At 34.6% G+C, this 23,715-nt stretch overlaps 1 protein-coding gene across 2 annotated transcripts in view; it reads right to left on the bottom strand.

Annotated features, from left to right (window-relative positions):
* Window positions 1-23,715, bottom strand: part of LOC143229458 (protein spaetzle 3-like) — a 37,581-nt gene that overhangs the window by 10,361 nt on the left and 3,505 nt on the right. The window contains exons 1-2 of one of the 2 annotated variants that reach the window (XM_076461797.1): window positions 18,467-18,734; window positions 1,979-2,103 (exon numbers count right to left, since the gene is read on the bottom strand). In XM_076461797.1, coding sequence (XP_076317912.1) covers window positions 1,979-2,103; window positions 18,467-18,631 — 290 coding nt within the window. In that variant the 5' untranslated portion in view covers window positions 18,632-18,734. Of the gene's footprint in view, window positions 1-1,978; window positions 2,104-18,466; window positions 18,735-23,715 lie in introns of those variants that run through there. The other variant, XM_076461798.1, reaches the window with a different exon arrangement.

Genomic DNA, 23,715 nt, shown 5'->3' with positions numbered 1-23,715 from the left:
TAGAGGGAAAGCAGCTAGTCATCACCACCCACCCCCAACTCTTGGGCTACTCTCTTACCAACGAATAGTGGGATTAACCGTAAAATTATAACGCCCCAACGGCTGAAAGGGCGAGCATGTTTGGTGCGACGGGGATCCGAAAGCCTTAACCTATATGGCCATGCCGGGCCAGTAAAAAATACAAATTTAGCAAAATAGTATTGCTTTATAGTTTTTGTTTCAGTGTGTAATTTCTAGACAACAGTGTCAACAAGTGAGGCGGGAGGAAATTTTGAGTTTTGGAAGGTAACAATTTAAACATTATTGAGACTATTATTTTGGAGGAGACTAGAGTGTTTTAAAAACTACTTGGATGAAATATGAATTTGCAAAGCAACTGAGGCAATTTTAAAATTAATTATAGGGTCTTCGCAAATAAATTAATACAATTTCTGGATCTAAAATTTAAAAAAATATATATCCAGAAGAAATTAAGCACTGTGTAACTTCAGTTGTACTTACACTGACTACATTTTCTAAACATGGGGTAGGTTTCTGGGCGGTAACCTGTTTTGGATGTAAAAATTAGCAACTTTTATTTGCATTATTCCCTGCGTAGGTCACATTAAGTACTTTCTAACAGAAAGTGCAAAACATAAATATAACATTTTAATTGCACCATCTGTTACATTTTGGTTATTAATTTAAGGAATAGGAGAGCGGAATTTTTTAAAAGTATGCAATTTGTGTAACGTATTTTTGTGTGTGTGTTGTTTTTTGAAGGAAAAGGTTTTACTGTTGTTACTATGGGCGTTTGAAAATTTGATAACTTTCGCACATTAGACAAAATATGTACTCAATCTGAAAGCTTGCTCGGTCTGACTTAAATTAAACTGTAGTTTAACGTAATAAGTAACATTTATTTTGTTTGGGGAAACAGTAGAATGTAAATAAATAAGTTACAAGCTGCTTATAACTTGCATTATTTCTAGGCTCCAAAACCCCACACTTGCAGCTTAAAACAATTTACTCTTTAAAGTCAAAAGAACTTCTTTATAATTCCTTAAAAATAATATTTCAAACTTTGCTAAAGACGTACTTGGGTATTTGCAGCTATAAACTGTAAATTTAAAACTAAATAAACTTACACAATATGCAATAAAAATGTTACAGTGATGAACATTTGACAATGTGAGGTTTATGTGATAATCAAGAGAGAGTGTGTGTTTTCTTATAGCAAAGCCATATCGGGCTATCTGCTGACTTCACCGAGGGGACTCGAGCCCCTGATTTTAGCGTTGTAAGCCCGGATAATCAAGACAAGCACGTGTCAAAACCTGAATTGTTGGAACAGCGAAGATATTTAAGAAAATATAGTTACCTGCAATTTTCAATAAGAATATTTATCTTGTCAACTAACACATTATTACAAAAAATAATTCCTCAAAACATCTTTTAATCAGATTTATTTTTAACCCTTTCAAGCCGCTGATCGTATTTACTAAATGTTTGCAAAAACGAAAAACGCTATTGTCTTCAATTAATACTAAAGTGATATAATATGTAAATGATTCTTAGAGCAGGAAGGAACTTTTGTGAGGAGGACAGAACATTGTATTTGTATCAGCGTCGCTATTTCAGGAGTAATTTTTTTCGAGACTTTAATTTCTAGTTTTAGTAAATATTTATGTAAAGGATTTTGTCCTAAATTGCGAATAATGAGATTTCGTGCTTTTATATTAATAATACGTGTACACGTTGTTTCCTTGTTTTTGGAGGGAAAGGGTTAATGTTTGATATTTATTAATAAAGACTGTTTACATCACTAGTAACGAAACTCGATAAACTGTTAAAAACCGTAAAAAAATAAGAGTTAACGGAATTTTAGGACGCATGCTTGTGAAGTTAATGTAAGAAGAAATACTTCCAACATTATCTTCTCAAATAAACAAACACCATATTCGGTCCGTTATAAAAATCAAGTTAAACAAATACTTACTTAGGGTAATTGTTTCCTGGTGTAGGACAATAAAGGTGGTTCAAGCGACGAATACATGGGTATCCACGAATGATTTCCCCTCGAATTTCCAAACCCAACGTTAAGGAGAAAATGGCCAGTAAAAGCTACAAGAAAGGAGGAAAAAAGTGACTTATAGGACACATGGTTATCAAAATTGTGCTCCTTCCAGTAGCTTAGCGGTAAACTGAACAGATTATAGTTTATAAAATTCGGAGTTCGAGCTCCTTGGTAGACACAGTGTAGTGATTAATCATTGTGTATTATTTGCAGTAAAACAAATAAATGAATATGATAAGTGGTTAATGATAAGGAAACCACTTTAAGACTAATAAAGTATAGAGACGGCTTCAAAGGGAAACGAAGAACACTTTATTAGAAACACAATAACACATAACGTTTCGACAAGGTTTTGTCTTCACCAGACAAAGCCTTGTTATTACTTTGTATTGTTTGTTTTGAATTTCGCGCAAAGCTACTCAAGGACTGTCTTCGCTAGCCGTCCCAGATTTAGCAGTGTAAGACTAGAGAGAAATCAGCTAGTAATCACCACCCACCGCCAACTCGTGGGTTACTCTTTTACCAAGGACTAGTAGGATTAATCGTAATATTATAACGCCTCCACGGCTGAAAGGGTGTGCATGTTTGGTGCCATTACTTCGTATATTCGTTATTGTGCTTTAAATAAAGTGTTCTCCCTCTCCCATTGAAACCGTCTCTGTACTTTGTAAGAAATGTTAAATATACTATAAAAATTCTCATATGATTTTTGATATAATTGCAGATTCACTACAATATAATTGGGCCGGCATGGCCAAGTGTGTTAAAGCGTTCGACTCATAATGCGAGTGTCGCGGGTTCGAATCCCGATCGCACTGCACATGCTCACCTTTTCAGCCGTGGGGGCGTTATAATGTGACGGTTTGTCCCACTATTCGTTGGTAAAAGAGTAGCCCACGAATTGGCGGTGGTTGGTGATGAGTAGAGTAGCTGCCTTCCCTCTAGTCTTACACTGCTAAATTAGGGACGGCTAGCGTAGATAGCCCTCGAGTAGCTTTGCGCGAAATTCAAAAAACAACAATAATATAATTATTGTTTATAATAATGTTGAATTTAAAAACTGCATTTTTCAAAATTCCAATTTTATTTGGTTTCAATAAAAAATAGCTGTGGTTTGTTTTGGTCGTGTAATCCTGGACAACTGCTAAATAAAATCTAGCAAGGTGTAATGATATTTGTATAACAATTATGATTTATACTTTGTCTTATAAGAAATATAAGTTCAAACCTTATTTCAAGTACCATAAAGTAATACATGTAGCAAAGTTTGTGAAAATATGTAGGTCTAGAATGTTGTGCGGATAATTATTTTTAACAACTGCATAACAAAATCTAAACTAAGCGTTTGAAAAAGACGACCTAGCGATATTAAAAAAGTTCATGATGATTTGCTGTAGCTGTTGATTAGTTGATCGCATTATTTCGAGATGTAAAATTTTAAACTGCAGCTGGAAATTGTCATGGAGATTTTTTTAAAATATAGTGACCATTTATTGTTTCTGTGTAACTAAATCCTCTATATATAAAGCATAGCATGTGAAAGTACATGCCTTGACTAAGACATACCCCTCAGTGGCTCAGCGGTATGTCTGAGGAGTTACAACGCTAAAATGCAGGTTTCGATACCCGTGGTGGGCAGGACACAGATAGCCCATTGTGTAGCTTTGTGCTTAATTCAAAACAACAACAACAACAGACTAAGATATTAAACTGTATATAATTTCATCACCAGAGAAGCAGGTTTTTCAAATAAAATATATACGCCTAAAACATGGCTTTAAAGAAACATTCGTGTCTTTAAAGTAATTATTGTACGAATGTGTGTAATAAAATTTGAAATTATGTGTGATGATTTTTTCACTTCTTTTTCACCTCATACATAATACAGGGGTTGAATCTCTAAATATACCAATTAAATAGTGTACAAAGCACTGAGTAATTGCATTACAGTCACCTAATGTTCATCTATTGTTGGCTGGTAATATCTATTTCACCCTGTACTTTTTGAAGGATCACCACGTATGTGTAAAACAACTAACTTTAAGGATTAACGATAATATCATTTATACTAGAATTATGATGTATTTTAGGCTTATATAAAATACAGAAGAAACAAACCAACATTTCAATACACCTACGACCTTTGTAGTACCTTACTTAGTATTCTAAAAAGGTTTGGGTGTAATATACTAAGCTGTTTTTGTTGTAGGTTGGAAAGAGAATAATACTAGTAAGTAGAAGATGAACTACAAACAAGACGTTTGGAACAGATTCTCTTATCCTTGTAAGTCTAACATGTGAGATTTTATCTGTACATGTGTGTATGTATACAACCTTATCAGTCAGTAGTAAAAACTTTAAAGTGTTGGTTGAACCGGTTCTTTACTATTTAAGGTCCCTTTTACCCAAATGTTCTATTAGGGTTTTGTGCAGCTTCTTGTAATCCCTATTATGAACCACTATCGTGGTTCATGACGTATTTGTCTCTACTAGATGACTTGCGAGAATACTGACTTACATAAATAGCGACTTAGTAGAGTGACATTTTAATGTGAACAATACATCATGTGACAGGTGAGTTAAACAGCGTGGTCATAGATATTCATGGTTAAGGTCTTTATTCAGAATTGCTGACAAGAGAAAGGCCAGCTAGTCAAAAGCACTCACCGCGTATCATGATACCCTTAAATGGATATTGAAAATGAAAGTCACTGCTATAAGACCCACAAGCTAAAAGTGCATGGCGTGTTTAGCAATACTTTGTGACTCGAACTTTGAACTCGTTAATTTGCAGCTCGTCACGCTATCCACTAAACCACACTGGCTTTCAGATGGCAGAAAAAGAAAGATTCTTAGTTGAAACTCAAACTCAAAAACAATAACAAAAAACGGGAAATTTTATAATGCTGTTGGCAAGTGTTTAGCGAATTTTTCAATTTTCGAATTAGCATCAGTTTCAAATTATTTCGATAATACTCAAGGGCTTGTAATAAGAGTTACACTTTCCTCATTTTTGTTGTGCGACATCACTAGTATTATTACGTAGCACGATAATGAGATAGTTTAGTTCATAACACATAAACTTATGATACTTTAAACGGCAGGTGGTGTGAGCCGTTTTAGCGGCCCTCCTACTGACATGACAAGCATTTTATTAAAGGTAATATTTTAGAGCAATAACTAGTACGGGAAACATCCTGTACTCAATGTGTATATAAATGAACAGAAGCTATAAATTATATGCTACAGAAGCTTGGAAATAAACAGACAATTTCCGCTTGCATGCTTTTGAAAATCAGTTGTAATGGTGCTCAGCTCAAGTCGACTGTGAATTATCTCAACAATGATCGCCTGTAAAATGTGAATGAAAGAACCTAAATACAATACGTTTTTTACTTGGCTGTCTTAATTCCAATTTGCGACGTGAATTTTCATGTAATGTCAAAACTTAGAAATATAGTGACAGTTTATGCTCTCAGAATTACCTATATATATATATATATATACACACACACACAGAAAATAGTTTGTTTGAATTTCGCACAAAACTACACTCGGGCTATCTTCGCTAGCCGTCCTTAATTTAGCAGTGTAAGACTAGAAGAAAGGCAGCTAGTCATCACCACTCCACCGCCAACTCTTGGGCTACTCTTTTACCAATTCTTTGACCGTCACATTATAACGCCCCCATGGCTGAAAAGGCGAGCATGTTTGGTGCGACGGGGATTCGAACCCGGGACCCTCACAAAATTACTCGAGGGATATCTGCACTAGCCGTTTCAAGTTAGAAGTGATAGATTAGAGAGAAGGTAGTTTGTTAACATCACCACAACTAACTTTTTTGGCTACTTTTATCAACGAAAGAGTGGGTTGATCATAACACTCCTACAATTGAAATGATGTTTGTTGATGGGATTTGAGTCCGTGATCCTCAGATTGAGAGTCAGAAAATGTTTAACATAATTTCCACAGCTGTAATTTTTACCAAATAAGTTTTTGTTCAACTGCTCATGAGCTAATAGTCAGAATCAGTTGATTTACTATGAGTCAAACATTTACCTGAACAGACTACTTTTAACCAAAAAGTACATTGACTCTTACTCCAATATCGCATCTAGAGTTGAAAGTGCGACGCGTGTTTAGGAGCACCGTGTTTCGAATCCTAGAATTACCAGTTAACCACTAAACCACACTCAAGTCTGTAGTAAATGCTTTTGACTCAATATTCTAGAACTTCAACATACAGTTTACTTAACTAATCATAATAAATGTAATTTGGAAACTTATCAAAATTGCAACTAACAGGAAGACTAAAATTAACTACCTAGCTTAGTTTGCAATTATGATGAACTGGCACGTACAAAAATAATATGAATATGAATAATATGTTGGTAGATGGAATACAAATAGTTCATTGTGTAGCTTCTTGCTTAACAATAAACAACCAAACAACTTAGTGCAAAACCATAAATGAAATATTTTATTAGTCCAAACTAAGTTTTATTAATGTGTCATATCATCTTTTTCAGTATTTTATAGCGAATATTTTTTTCATTAATGTGTAAAGACATTTGAAATTGAAATCATCTGTGAATAAATAATGTGGATACGACAGAATAAAAAAAAAAGAAATTAAAAATAAGCAAACACTGTTAGAATGCATCATAACACAAATAGACTAAGTTTTTTTTCAACTACATTGAGAAAATCTTGGGTGAAATCTTTTTTTTTTTTTTTTTGCAACCGTTTGAATCGAAACCACGTTCCTTGATTCAAACATCCAGGCTTGTATAGATGTTTAAGGAGGAAACACCAATAGGTGCTGTCATTTGATGTTGGGAACTCTACTTGAATGTTTTTATTGGTTTATTCTTTTCAAGGGTACAATGTTAATTTAATCTACAAAAAATCATGTAGTGTTACAGGAAACCCCGAAAAGGGTACTCTTGAATGGTTCTAAACGTTTAATAAAAAAAACTCAGTATATCTTTGTTAGGTTAACTTGAAGAAAATAGACCTTGACTGAATAGGCTATAGCAACAGAACATGATAAATCAGGCTCGGGTTTGTTTAACGATAAAAATAAAACGTCTAAGACACAACACAAGTATAAAATATTGCTAAGACTTAAAAACTTAATATAGAAATCAAACATACTGTAATTAATACATTCGTATATCAAAATCATAAAATATATAAATATATACAGACGCAACAGTAAAAACATATATCTTAATAAAGAAGTGTCACCAGTGACATAGTGAGACAGGGTGATCCAATACCTCTGAAACTGTTTAAAACAACTCTGCAAGAAGCATTGAGACAAACTGAGTTAGAGAATAAAGGTTTAAAAACAGATGGCGAGACATTAATAGATCTAAGGTTTATAGATGATGTAGTTCTCTTAACAAATTCAACAACAAAGATGGAAGCTCTATTAAGCAGTTTGATAGCTCGTAGTAAGAAAGCAGCATTAAAAATACACAAGAAAAAACAGATATATGACCAACTATCATGACATAGATAGCATCAAAATTGAGAATAAAGAAATAGAAAAACTGTCAGAGTACAAATATTTAGGAAGAACCCTCAATATGGAAAACACGAAAAGAGTAGAAATTATGGTGAGAACAAAGACACCATGACGATGTTTTGGGATGTATAAAGAAGTCCTGAAAAATATCACGTATTCGCATTACTTCGAAAAAATAAAGATCGTGGATCGATGTGTACTATCAACATCGACATAAGGTGGCTAAACATAAGCACTGATGAAAAATATATGTAAAGAGATAGAAACCACAGAAAGAACTACGAAAAGAAGAGTACTTCATATAACACCACAAGACAAGTGGAGAAATGATACAATAACAATGACAACAAATATTATAGATGTAGTGAGGTTCATTCTAAGAATTAAATGGATAGGACATGTAGCAAGTATTCTGACAATAGGTGGACATTAAGAACAAAAGAATGGCAACCTATGATATGGAAAAGATCTATGGGAAGGCAAAATAGAAGGTGGAGGGACGATATAATAGCGGAAACATGGTATGTTAAAAATAAGAAATACGGGACTGGTCTAAAGGAGAGGGATGACTGCAACTCAGGCAGATAGATAGAATTAACGCATTCTCTTTGTCAAGTGTATCTTGTTGCAATGAATGATAAGCGTTTGTAGAAGAGTTAAGGACATCTTTATGTATGAAGCGTGCAACCTAGTATTGAATGAAACCTAAGATGGCTAAAATCACAGAGAGCACCAGTGGCTATACATTGTGCTTCAATTTTCAAAATTACGTGAATACATTTCAGTCATTTTCTAAGCAGAGCCGGTTTAGCCTTTTCAGGATGTTAATCCTCTCCACCAAACCTGAAAAAAAGGTGAGACTGAAAGGAAAGAAACAGTTTGTGTTCTGGTATCAAACGGTAATAGTTTTCTATTAAGAATGTGTTACTATTTCGAGTGATTATGATAAGATAGAAAACTATACTAATGTGAAACAAACTCAGGTTTTTAGCGTCAGTATTAAGAAAGTGAATATTTAAGTACATTCCAAATTAAGTGGTGAAAAAATTATGTATTTCTTAACAACGCACAGTTTATGCTTCGATGAAAAATTAGAAACCAGCTTGCAAGAGACTTTGGATTCGATGCACAAACCATTCTGTTAATGTTAATTATATAAATATCAAATGACATATAAATACATTCATACAAGTCTGTCTGAATAACATGGAAAGCTCAGATCACTGCAACGCGAAGAGTACAAGATCTGTTTGCTAAGATTAGCTATTGAAACTGTGAAATTTCCAACAGTTGAATGTAAGTAACGTTAAATATGGAAAGTTTGTTTACTGCGGTATAGTCATTGTGATGAGTTAATAAATTATAAATCATGATATGTACAATGCTTAATAATCCATTAAGTGAAATATGTGACATGATTGTTTGCGTTTAACAAATAATGTTAGCATATTAAATATTACAAACTCGTTAGTTCAATAAAACGTTTTAATTCCTATAATGAAAAGATAAATAATTACAAGGAAATGCGGTTACTCAAAACTGGGATTTATGGAAATCATGGTGTTGTGGTGTTAAAAATTTAGTTTCGTTATAGGTTTACCTGTTCGTAAACTAATTTAACAATCTTTTCATGATCCTCAGTCTGAAGACAACCATGTTCTTCACCCTATCATCATCGAGGCTAAGTCGATGGTATAGCCTCTGAGCTGCGTGTTAATCATATAAGTTATTAACAAATGAAAAACATTTTATTGAAACGTAAGCGTGGCCTTAACTAATCGCTGCACATGTTAGAAAACTAGTTACGCAAATCCCTCCTATGGTCACTTGAGATACAACACAATGAAATATTGCTTTGACGTAATAAATTCCACCCTAATAGCTGCAGACGACAAGTGCAACAAAATAGTTACTCCACCACCCGTTCCTCCTGTTTCTAACTTTCCATCAACGGGGTCAGTGGCTTCCAAGGTCATCTGGTCGGCTGTCAAGACTTGTAGTGAAACAAGTCTTTATTTAAAATGCTTTTAAATCTCCCTGATTAATACGTGAAATGTATCATAACTTCCAGTGTAACGTAAATTCAGTATGCACTAAGCATATATTACAAAGAGTACCGCATGTCTTACTATTGCTCTTTGGCTAATCCCTTTCTGCTTTGCCTTTATCATATCCATTGACGTCAGGAATGTTCTACGTTCTCAGAAGTTCCCAGTAGGAGGTAACTTTTAATAATTCTCAAAGTTTTGAGAACAACTAAATGATCCTATCTTTCTCCGTTTTTCACAGCAGGTGTCGATATATCATATGCTTAGAATTCTAAACGATGAAAATCTCACGCCATATAGGAAAAACGATATAGTTGTAACATTACAAAAGCAAAGAGTTTTCCTTAAGAATATTTTATCTAAAAATCAATAGTTTCTCAAACAAAATAAGATAAAAGAAGTAACATGATTAATTAGTACAAGAAATTTTCAAATGATTTGTAAGGCTTTCACTTATTGTCTTTATTAAATAAGTAACCTTTGTGATAGGAAACATATTATATTCACGTTATTTTTTGTTTGTATGTTTTAGCGCAAAGCTACTCAATACGCTGGTTCCACTCTGTCTATTAAAAGGAATTGAAGCGCATTTTGGTATTGTAGGTCAGTAAACTTATTACTGACCCTTTGGGAACTTTACATTAGCTTACCATAATCAACTGAGTCTTGAACTGGTTTTGTTACCTAATGTGAGGCTATGTTTCGTATACAGTGGGTAGTAACCCCCTTCCCCTAATTAAATATACTAAGAATGTAAATTCTATTGAGGCCTGGTCTGATATGATAGTTTACGAAGAGCAGGGTCCAAAACAGTCGCCGAATATGCTTCCTCTTTCTGATTTTGGAGCATTATAATGTAACGTTCAATATCGCTTTTCGCCGTTAAAAGAGTTGTGGGTTGTGTTGTCTAAATACCTTTCTCCTTGTCTGCCACTTTTCAAGTCATGCATTATCATCGCAGTAATCCTCAATACCTTTGCAAGACATTCACCAAATGAAAAAACAACAACAACAAAAACTTCTATTTTCTTTCAAACAACGTTTCCAAGAAGGGAAAGTCACGTGATCAAGTGTACAAGGTGGAGTTTCGTATTCTGAGTGTAATATACTTATCAACTTATTATCTTGGCAAAAGTGTGCCCGCCAGTTGTCAAAAGATGTCACATATGAACTGCTGGTGGTGGTGAAAATTGAGAACCGTTTATAATGTTAGAGCATTTAATGATTATCCACCAGATTATTCGTGAAGAGAAGTTTTTGTATTACGTAAAGTTTCGTTTCCTTTGTTGCTGGTTTTATAGAAATTTTGCTATGACTAACCTATTTCGAAATAAAAGGAGAGCCAAAAACGCGTTTATTTAATATCACAATAATTCCATTTACGGTACCAGAGTTTCACGTTTTCCACTCAGCATAGAGTAAACACTCCATTGTACGCATTATAAAAATACGTTACGAAAAATGTTTTCTTCGAATATCTAACTTAACTAGCTCAACAAAACTAATAATGTAATTTTATGAAATATCATGGTTAGTTACAAATGGATGTGTTAAGTAGAAGTAACATTGTTTAATTGACGAACTAACAGAAACAAGTATTGGTTTTTGTAGGCTATTACATCGAAGTAAAACCTTTCATCTATAGAACTGAAGAATTTATATGTGTATTAAGTAAGAGAAATAGACATTTTACCTGTAGGTTACAAAACGCAATAGATGGTTAATGTCAAAACCAGGGGTCACATGGATTGAATGGTTACTTTAAGCGTAGGTGACACGGAATGAATGATTACTTTTAGTGTGAGTGACACGAAATTAATGATTACTTTTAGAAAAGGTGACACGAAATTAACTATTACTTTTAGTACAGGTAACACGGAATGAATAATTACTTTTAGTATAGGTGACACGAAATTAATGATTACTTTTAGTATAGGTGACACGAAATTAATTACAATCTTTAGTACAGGTGACGCGGATGAATGATTACTATAAGTATAGGTGACACGGAATGAATGATTACTTTTAGTATGGGTGACACAAAATGAATGATTACTTTTAGTAAAGGTGACACGTAACTGAGGTTTACTTTAAGGGTAGCCTATCCTTCTCATTCACTCTATTTCTACGCTTTCTTTAATTAGGGCACCGAAACGTGTAATTAACGTTTCATTAGAAATAGGAACAATAAAATAATAATAATAATAAGTATACTTGACTACCAGTACTAAATAAATGAAAGGTTCAACAGAACAAGAGAAGGTGGGTGTGAACAAAAGCTACGCCAGGGCTGATAATTTGCAAGATTTTTATTCATACTTTCTAAATTTTGCGTATTTCCAGTGACTTTTTGTCTGTAACACAGATGATGATTAAAAACTATTTATTACAGCATTAATTACAGTTTCTGATGGATGATTTCTTTATAAGGATAAAGCCTCCAATCTGTCGTTTGGTTTATATGAATAACCGATAACTGTCTTGTTGGAGAACAAAAAATAATGCACTGCAGTTAGTTTAAGTCTCGAGTATTAAATGCGAGAATGTAAGGAAAGCTTTTCGCATGTGTGTATAGTAAAAAACTATCATTTGAGACATTAAACCTTCAAAATGATGTTGTTTTGAGTTAAGAACAAAGCTATATAAGGGGCTATTTGTGCTCTGTCAACCACGGGTATCGAAACCCGGATTTTAGCATTGTAAGTCCGCAGACATAACACTGAGCCACTGGGGGGCCCTTCAAAGTGATCAAATATGGTTTTAATGTTGAATTATTTGTTAACGATAAGTTATTAGCTATAGCAGACTTTTCTTCAATCAAATTAGTACTTTAAATACACAGGAATTTATTTTGATGATCCAAAACAGTCATTTGTTTTGGTTATTTGTAAAGTTGTTTACCTAATTATATATTTTGTTCAATATATATAACTGTGTGCATAAATCTATTTCAATTCTAAGAACTTAAAAGTGAAAGTAAAGAAGAATATAACAAAATATACAAAACCAATCTATGTCTGCTATATCCAAAGCCGACAAGGCCTTTCGCTCATTGCCAGAGCTCGACTTGGATACAGAAATGGTTGGAACGCTATTTATATTATAAACCTTCATGAACAACAAGTATCATGATGTGAACTAGTTTTAAGTTAATGAAGTGTAACTTCTGTCAGTTTTATGTGCGTTATTTGCAAATCATAATTTGTTCTGTTATTTAATCTATAAAATCAGATGTTTTATACGTCGACATACATGGAGGAGTGAAATATACAAAAAATAAGAGTTATTATTATATAAATTATTAAGTATTTCTTCTTCGAAATATTCCTACTAGAGTAGGTACGATTACAGGTTATTTTTTCATTGGAATATATAATTTTTGCATGTATAGTTTAGGTATATGGATGGCTAAGAGGAAAAGTATTCTCAATTTATCTTCGAACGCCTCAACACGCTTTGCCATGCCAGGCCGGATTTTAGTGTCGTAAGTTTCCAGATTTACCACTGTCCCATCGAGACTCAGAGATGAGTGAGAGTCAGAATTTCGTGTTTAAGCTCATTAAATGATCTTCTTAAAGCTCTGATTTAATATTTATTATTTGTTATTTTACTGTTTGTCTTAAACACAAGCTTTCGCTGTTTTGGTAGAATTCAGTGTCTTACACTATTAAGGCCCGGTATGGCCAGGTGGTTAGGGCGTTCGACTCGTAACCTGAGGGTCGCGGGTTCGAATCCCCGTCAAACCAAAATTTCTCGCCCTTTCAGCCGTGGGGGCGTTATAACGTCCCTGTTCATCCCACTATTCATTAGTAAAAGACTATCCCAAGCGTTGGCGTGGGTGGTGATGACTAGCTGCCTTCTCTCTAGTCTTATACTAGTAAATAAGGGGCAACTAGCGCAAATAGTCTTCGTGTAGCTTTGCGTGAAATTCAAAACAAATGTATATGTATACCATTATAATAAATCATGTTTGTGGTGTTTTATACTCTCCTAAAATTAACACAAAAAGGCGCAACCCTTCGATGGCCCTCTGACTCCTTTTGCTGGAATGAAATGACAAGACAGAAATGGCGCAAGGAATATTTTCTAATTAATTTCGTATTCAAAACAGGTAAAGGCTAAACGCCTTGAAATATTACTATTTTGCAAGCAGAAACTGTAGCAGTAGTAGTCACTTTAACTGTGTTTACTTGTGAAACGTCCTGTTAAAAGTTTACATGGACACAGATGGATCATAACTTACCTTCATGAAGGTAAGATGTTAAACCTGTTTCAAGTAGATCATAATTTACCTACACGAAGAAGCCTGTTTTGGGTTCATCCTAACGTTGCTGCCTAAAGGTGTGTGATTAAACTTGTTTCAGGTTGATACTAACTTATCTACACAAAGATGTGTAGTTGAACCTGTCTTAAGTTGATCATAACTTTGTGTCCTGATAAAGTGCAGTTAAATATCTCTCAGATGGATCAAGCCTCAACTACAACATGTGCTGTTGAACCTGTTTCAGTTAGATCATGAACAGTGGCTCTATTTCGCTTGTTCTTCCGGATGATGTATAAATTAATGAAGTTATAAAGGGGAAATAATAATAAGAACGATAAATTTGGTGTAAAATAGGTAAACAATAATAATAATAAATTTGGTGTTAAAATAGACAAATAATAGTACTAATAAATAACTTGATGTTGAAACAAATGCATAATAATAACTAATTTACTTTTACGATGAATAAATAATACAGTGCTATATCATACCCTAATTCTCGTACATAACGACATAAATAAAGCTGACGAAAATTACACTTCACTAGTGTAATCCAGCTTATATCATAACAGTTGTCAAACAGTTTGCTATCATAAATAACTGTATCCCATTTGGCCTGAAGAACCTTGGAATTACGAGAAGCCTCGTCGGCATTAGATATAGGTATGAGGTGGATGGTATATAACGTTATACAATTTTTTCTTTCACTCATGAGTTATAATTATCTACATAGCACATTCTTTTTGCCATCCAATATTTTGAGATTCATATGTGTTCAGCACTATTGTAAAAAGGTATAGATTACTGTAACACTCCCTATAATCCCGTACCCGTTTACACTCTCGTCCCTAGCACACGTGCTCGGCAATGATCAGTTACAAACTCTCTTTTTTACTTCAAGTGGGTTTCTCGTAATCACGAATAAATAACTGGACACTTCAACGAGAAAACTGAAAAGTCGTCTTTACGAAAATTTAATAAGCAATGAATAAACTTTTCTAACCAACTTCACGAGACATTTACTTATACAGCATTAACTTATATTTAACATTTTAATATATTTTCTTTCTAAAAACAGTTTTAACTGCATTTTTAACTCCATGTATTTTTAGAAATCCACGTTTTCATTAATGATCTTTTCGATTAATGAAATTGAGTTACTATTATTGCCAGTTCTTGCATGTGCAATTTAAACTCAATAATGCAAAATTATGTTACGATGGAAAGAGCATTCATTTCAACTCATTGTGCTCTCAAAAGTGTCATGTTGTAAGAGCACTTTTTCTGTTAGAGTTAAGCTTCTTGTTAAAACTTAACAAGCATTCTTCCATCACCAGGTGGTTAAGGCACTCGACTCGTAATCTAAAGGTCGCGGGTTCAAATCCCCGTCGCACAAAACATACTCGTCCTTTCAACCGTAGGGACTTTATAATGTAACAGTTAATCTCACTATTCGCTGGTAAAAGAGTAGCCCAAGAGTTGTCGGTGGGTTGTGATGACTAGCTAGCTGCCTTCCCTTAGTCTTACACTGCTAAATTAGGGACGGCTAGCGTAGATAGCCCTCGTGTATCTTTGCGCGAAATTCAAAACAAACCAAACCATCGCATTAAGTAGCACAGAAAGAGTGACAACCTAATACTTAACCTCTCCATTTACCGAGTTTATCTAATTGCTGTTATTAACTACTTTTTTCATCGTCGAAAAACGATCCAGCAACAGAGTAAAGTCTGCTTGATGGATAGAACGTAGAGTACAGCAACAAAGGAAACGAGTTTATCGTGCTTCGTAACGGGAAGGGAGCGGAAAAGGGAAAGACGTGTCCTTTTTTTTTTATTTCTTCAGAAAGGAACCACCTTGAGCAGACTAGGTCACCGCGAAGAAATCCATGGTTGATTATATGTTGTGCAGGCTCGATCAAAATAAAATCGGAACCAAGAGTGAATCGTGATGAGTGATATTCTTTTTAGTAGCAACCCAATAGGAGAGAATGAAGTAAAAATATAATATTGATTTATATAGTTGATTGTTTGGAATTAGGCACAAAGCTACACGTCAGGCTATCTTTGCTCTGATTGCAACGGGTTTCAAAACCTGGTTTCGAACAGTGTGAGTCCGGCAAACATACCGCTGTGTCACTGAGAGGCACATTTATATAAAACCACTTATTAATCTGTTTATCCATGTGCTAGTTTGCTCTAGTTTGAAACATATTTTGATATTTCTGTTTACTAGACACAAAAACTAAAACTGAATTATTTTATATTATCTTCACTATTCTAGAATAGTTTTGAAAATTCATATTACGTTTGATACTCTTCCCCATAACAATATTAGATGGATTAAATGTCCGTCTGTTGATAGCGTTTTCTCAGAAGTGTCACTCAGGTTGCCACCGCTACAACCTACGCTTCTGAAAACATCTATGTATTAAAACTATCATCAACTTATGACACAACTTTACTTTATCATATAAAGGTGTTTTGATTCGACGTGTTCTTTCTGTGTGGTCGCATGGTGTTGAGCTATTACCGTGACTCTACCTGGTGTAAGATGCTGATTTATTTTTACTGTGAAAAGACTTGGGTGTGTGGTGAGAAGCTATTAATTTCACTGCGCATGGGTGTATAATGTCAACTAATAACTTTTACTAAACACATGATGCAATGTTTTAATTATTTCTCTTGCCGCTAGAAATGCGTATAAGGTGTCAAGCTGTAACTGTCACAACACACGGGTGTTGAGTTACTACTGTCAATACATACTTGTGTATGGTGTCAAGTTATAATTGTTATTATACACTGGTGAAGCGTTGAGCTATTACTGTTAATACACAAGAGTGTAAGGCGTTGAGCTATTATTTCGTTACACATGGCTGCTTTGTGTAGCCATTTTTGTCATTACACGCAAATGTATAATGTTGAACTATTAATGTCTCTATACATGGTGTAATGTGTTGAGCTGTTTCTGCTGTCTTTAGACAAGAGTATAAGATGCCATACTAATAATACTGTTGCTATACATGGGTTATGATATCGAGATGTTTCTACTACTGGTATCCATAAATATATTGCCCCCCAGTGGCACAGCGTAATGTGTGCAGACTTACAACGCTAAAAACCGGGTTTCGATACCCGTGATGGGCAGAACACTGATAGCCCATTGTGTAGCTTTGTGCTTAATTCAAAACAACAACACATAAATATACAATGTTTAGTTGTTCCTATCTGCTGTTGCTGCATGCAGGTGTAAGACATTTGGATGTTTTCACTACAAGATTATACGATTAAATACGCGCTATTACCAATCTGTTCTAAATGACACACTGCTTGGGTATATGGTACGGATTTATTTTTTACTGTCGTAACCTGTCAGGGTGTGATGTAGAGCTGCGCGTGCGTATATAATATTGAGATGTTTCTGTTGTTATCGTAACTCGTGAATGTCATAGAACTATTTCTATTGCTTCATACGTATGGTGTTTACAGAGTATGCTTGGAAACTTTTTGCAATTTAATTAGTAGCAGTGCAAAACCCTACTTCTCCAAACTTAGTAAATTACACCTTAAATGTCACCATTTCAGCGAGTCTAAAGAAACATAATGAAATAAGTAAATTACAGAAAAGTGAACAGTTGAAAATCAAACAGGTCATCAAACTTACTTCTATTTAGTTGAATATTAATATTTATTCTTCAAGACATCGGTGGTGAGTGAGAAAGAAAAATCGACCAATGAGAATATAAAAAAGTATTCTTTTTTCCCCTTTATTCATCCACTCTCATTTTTATGTTCATTTTGTATAGATCAACTGAGGACGACAGTGTCATCCGATGTCACAGTTGCTTCCGACCCTTTTTCTCACGCTTTCAAGCAACCTAATTCCATGTAATTATCCGCTATAATCCGCTAGGTGCTCTACTGTTATATCACGCTTTTGGAATTTGTAATGGAACAAAATGATGGTCCCTCTCTAGTACAGCGGTAAGTCTACGGATTTACAACGCTAAAATCAGGAGTTTGATTTCCCTCAGCAGATAGCCCAATGTGGCTTTGTTATCAGACGAACACACACACACAAAATAATGGGTTATTGTAAGTGTTAAATTTGATAAACGTATGATTACTTATTTTATACGACTTAACATTTTCAGTTGCGCACTGGATATGTTAACACGAATAAACAGTATACATTAATGCGGTTATGAAGTTGTGAAGTGTTTAGCATTCTTCAGGTAGTGTAAAACACCAAGAAATATGCAACGGGTCAACTTAGGCAAAACTCTTTAAAATTGTAGGAAAGTATACCATATGAAGCAAAAATATAACGACACGTATATCTGAAATAATGCGTCTTGTACACACTTACACATTGTTAAAAGATGTGAAAGTTAAACGCGAACAATTAAGATATTAACCGCAAGAATACTGCGTAACAAGTCCAAATCACTTATTAAAAATCACTTTTTATATTTAAATCTCTAAATATTAATTATCATACGCATACAAAAAGTAAAATACTTAGATACTTGCACGAAATGCATTTATACTTAATATATTATGAAATACCTGAAAGGTTCTACAAAGTTTAGTTGAAACTGTCCCGATTCTATTTCCTCGTATGTTTGCATGCTTGTCTGCGAAGATTCCCATAGATGTAGAAACCAGCGCAAAAAAAGTCAAATATGTTAGTAAGGCTAGGTAGTAAGTCACCGTATGACAGCTACAAGGCATTTTTGGGAATGCACCAATATTACCTGTGTGTTGTTTATAGACTTAGTAAGTAGCCCTTTTTGGCGACCGTCCAACGTCGTCTCAACCTACTCTGAAATTAGGTCTGATTCATATATCCAGGTTTGTATCTAAGCGTTAAGTAATTGTTTTTAAAAGCAAATTAATCAAAAAACTTATAGAAACCAAAGAAGTTTGTTAAAAAAAAGGGGGACAATTCTTTGTTTGTTGACTTTCTTAAGTTTTAGGACTTTTTACCTCTAAGGTAGCTGAACTTTCTAAAGAGCTAAGATTTGTTGAAGTCTTTTCTGCTAGCTTTATTTATTTAGTTTCGCGCCCTTTTATTCAGTCAAGGTACTTTTCTGTAACTAAGAGTATGTGTGTGTGAATGTGTGTGTGTGAGAGAGAGAGCATTCGTCACGAGGTGGCCATACCTGTTGTGAGAGATTATGCATACTAGTGGTTAAAACATAACTAACACAAAGGGTCATCCGCAAAGACTGTTTATAACTTACTAGGACAACCATCCCAAATCAAGACGACCCAGTTTTCTACGATTAATTGCACGAGCTTGTAAGTTGCCCATACCTCGTGATGTCTCGAACAATGAACAGCTCGTTAAAGATTACAAGGAAACAGGCAGGCATTTTTATGTCGTTACTGAACAAACAATAGCTCTTACTCTTCCAGCATTTCAAGAGTTTATTGATGATTCAAAGTGTTACAATTCTCCTCTTTAACTTCATTCTGTGTAGTAATATTTTTTAAACCGATTTTGATATTGCAAACACTCTATATACTGTGATGAACCTGTTTTCCACGAAAGAAACAAGTATCAGTGCATATAGGTTACTACGATATACAAAAGTTTAACTTATTTGAAAGTTCATTTATTAAACTGACTGGTTTCCTCAACAATACCAGGTGCAAGTTCTGTATTAGGCTTCGAAAACACTTTGGACTTCAGTGTAACATGAAGGATTTTTTTTTTCATATTATTTTGATAGTAGGTCAATGAAGGTTCGTAAGAAAGTGTTTTATGATGATGTTTATGAATTGAACATATGTTTGTGAACTTAGTGGCCGTGTTAATTTAAAGAAAAACGTCTCACAATTACGAAGCGCATTAATCTCGTATTGTACAAAGTACCACCGTGCTCTAACCTTACTAATTTCAAACGTATCCCATGCAAATGGCACGCTCCTCCTCAGTGGCACATTGATAAGACTTCTGACTCATAATGCTAGAAACTGTTTTGATACTCGTCTGGGACACAGCACAGATAGCCCTTTGTAAAGCTTTGCGCTTAATTACAAACAAACAGTAATCGGTATATACGCTGTTTCATTGACATATGTTAATTTGATAGAAGTTTCTCCTATCCAACAAAAGACGAAACTCTTGATTTAATTAATCGTTTCTGAATCTGAGGCTCCAAAAGTATTACAACCAGGATGTGCTTCGATTTAGAGGAGGTTACCAGGCTTTGTTTTTGTTGTTTTTTTAATCCAGGAGCTCAATTATCAGATGTTATCTCAGTGGAATATTTTTTATCAATAACATATGCTGAATGCACAATATTTTCCTTTAGAAATTTTAAACCTCTGATATTGTAAATTATGATTTTTGTTGTTTTTTCCAAGCGACCTTTATTTTAGTGATTAATTTTGTTCACAAGAAACCCAGAACATTTTTAATAATAGGAACGCGGAATAATCGTTTTTTTTTTTTTAAACTAGGTCTCTATGTGCAAAATAACACATTCTATATTTGAACCGGTTCCTTGTTTCATATCCAGTTCTCGTATAACACCAAACAAAAAAGGGGTGATTCTGTATATAGTAAAAAAAATGTCTAACGAAAGTTCGATTCCAAGCATTGTCCGTGTATTCCCATCCACGTTCTTGAAAGCAGTTAAGAAATTAAATGTCCAGTATAAATGATTGGCTTAAGTGTGCTCAACCAAATAAAAATATTAAATGACTTCCTCTTCATTTAAAATCAGGGGTTTCGCTTCCTATCGGTGGACTCACCAGATAGCCTGCTGTGGCTTTGCTATAAGACAAACACACACATATACACTGCTCTTCATTAGGTCACATATTTCTAATATATTTCAGAAAAACTAGTAGTGTTATTATATTTTGTGCCTCCCCACCAGTGGCACAGCGGTATTTCCGCGTACTTACAAAGCTAGAATTCGGGTTTCGAAACTGCGTTGGGTAGAACACCTATAGCCCTTTTTGTTGCTCTATGCTTAACTTCAAATAAACATATTACTCTCTTTGTTTATTTGTTGAAAATTATTTAAGATTATTACTTTACAAATAATATTAAAATACAAATATGTTTACGTTTTGCGGTGTCTTTTTCTGTAATCCACTTTAGTACTTATTGTGATTAAAAAAAAAAAAGGAATCGCTACTCAAAATGATATTCGAAGAAGCAGTTCCTGCTTTTAAAGTATTCCCCTTATTAAATATAAACTGCATAGTTGTTTCTATTTGCATGTGTTTATGTTTTATGTTAGAAGATAGTTCATTTGTTTGTTTGAATTATATGGAAAGCTACTCGAGAGCTATCTGCGCTAGCCGTCCCTAATTAGCAGTGGAAGACTAGAGAGAAGGCAGGTAGTCATCACCACCCACCGCCACCTCTTGGGCTACTTTTTTACCAACGAATAGTTCGGTTGACTGTCATATTATAACGCTTCCACGGCTGAAAGGGCGATAATTTTTGGTATGACGGGGATTCGAACGTGTGACCCTCACATTACGAGTCGAACGCCTTAACCCATCTGGCAAGTTGTAATTGTATTTAATTAATCTCAATTTTTATTTATCGTTATTGCAGTTGTAGGTTGCTCAAATGGAAACAGACTGGTGGTTAAGGCACTCGATTCGCAATCTGCGGGTCGTGGATTCGAATCTCTGTCACACCAAACACGCTCACTTTATCAGCTGTGAGAGCGTTACAATGTAACCATTAATCTCGCCTTTTGTTAGAAAAGAGTAGCCCAAGTAGCATTCATGTAGCTTTGCGCGAAATTCAAGCCAAGCCAATCAAACCGAAAATTGCACAATGCGAATAAATTTACGCAAGCTTTGTGGTTGCAATAAAATGTTTGTAACTTAAACAATAACAGTTATAACAAGCAAATATCATTTTATTGTTTATATTTCTGTCATTCTCAAAACGTTAACAAATGTTGCAGAATAATGGTTAGTTCTATTTTAAATCTTATTCGCGTTTTTGTATCTTTTATCAGAAAGAATTAACCCACATCAGATGATGTAATAATAAGTATACTGTTGATCTCGGTAGTTAATAACCGTATTTTCCGGTTAGTAAGCCGAATCGCCGAATAAGCCGAGGCCAATTTTCAGCTCTGAAAATGAGGGTTTTTGCTTATTACCGCCCAATAAGCCGAAGCCATTTTTAAGAAGTGACAAGTTTCTTCAAAATGATTTCTTAGTCTCGTTTCAGCGTCAGCATGCATATTGTGTGTGATCATTGGCGTTCTGTAGTAAAGCAGAACGTGTCGTATTGAGACAGAGATGGAATCAATATGTCATTCGTTATTGGCTCCACTCACTGTAATTAGGTAACCAATGAAATTCCAGAAACAACGTTTCACTGTAGTCTTAACGTGCTTTGCTGATGGGACAAAATTACCGCCTATGGTAATTTTCAAAAGAAAAACATTTCCTAAGAAGAATAAATTTCCGAAAGGAGTGATCGGCCAATAAGCCGACCCCCAAAAATCAGGTCCAAAATTTAGGGCCAGAAATTCGGCTTATTAGGCGGAAAATACCGTACTAGAATTCTGCCTATGGCGTTGTAAAAACAGACTTGAGGGGCGTAACTTCTGGAGGAGTGTGTGTGTGTGTTTTCTTATAGCAAAGCCACATGGGCTATCTGCTGAGCCCAACGAGGGGAATCGAACCCCTGATTTTGCGTTGTAAATCCGAAGACATACCGCTGTACTAGCGGGGGTCACTTTTGGAGGAAGAGCTCAAAATTAACGGTGGAAGAAACAGAAGAACTGGAGACGACAAACTTTTTTCTGGTTTTGAATTTATTCACTCCTTACAGACATTTTTATTTGAAAATAATAATATTAAAAACAGATAAAGAAAGGTTGTTGTTTTTTTTTTGCTGTTATCGCTCGAGAAAATTATTTTAATAAAGGATCGCTAATTTAGGAAGACTTGGTTTGTTTTGTTTTAAATTTTGCGAAAAGCTACATGAGAACAATCTAATTTAGCAGTGTAAGGTTAGAGTGAAGGCAGTTAGTTATCACTAACCATCGCTACTTGGGCTACTCTTTTACCAACGAATAGTGGAATTTACGGTAATATTATAGTGCCCCCATGACTGAGAGGACGAGCATGTTTGATGTGACCGAGATTCAAACCCGCGATCCTCGGATTGAGAGTCGAATGCTTTAACCACGTGATCATGCCGGGCAAGGTAGATGGCGCCACCTTTTAAAGTTTGGTAAACACTACAGTAATGGAATTAATTTTGGAAACATATGAGCGACACTCTTACTCATGAACCGTTAACAATGAGTAATGACAACTAAAAAGTATACTTATTAATAATACTAACCATCACTAAGGAAATACAAATGATTTTTGTTCGTTTGTTGTTACACAAAAAATGCAGTCTGTGTTCAGCTCACCGTAAGTATCGAAATCCGATTTTTAGCGTTATAAACTTTCATACTTACCGTTGAGGCAAGAAAAAAAAAAAAAAAAACAAATTGAACAATGCATTATTATTTTTTAAGTAAGTACTTTGTTTTACTCTAAACATTACCCCTTGTTTTCATATTGCCATACTGTTTGTCAATGTGCGATTGAGGAGTATCGTTTCATATGTTCTGTTTTTCACTACACAACAATTAAGTCAAGTTGTTTGATTGTCCATACAACCCGGATAATGCTCATAACGGAACTTAGGGCAGGTCAATCCACGGTTGTGAGTATTTCATTAGTGTACCCTCAGGGTATCGTTTCATCACATTTGGTGAATGCTTGGGACCAATGTCTTGCTGAAAGATGAATTCTCCCTCACTGAA

The sequence above is a fragment of the Tachypleus tridentatus genome, chromosome 10 (genome assembly GCF_004210375.1).
Source record: "Tachypleus tridentatus isolate NWPU-2018 chromosome 10, ASM421037v1, whole genome shotgun sequence".
In the NCBI taxonomy this organism is placed as follows: Eukaryota; Metazoa; Arthropoda; class Merostomata; order Xiphosura; family Limulidae; genus Tachypleus; species Tachypleus tridentatus.
This window is presented reverse-complemented; position numbering and strand designations above follow the sequence as displayed.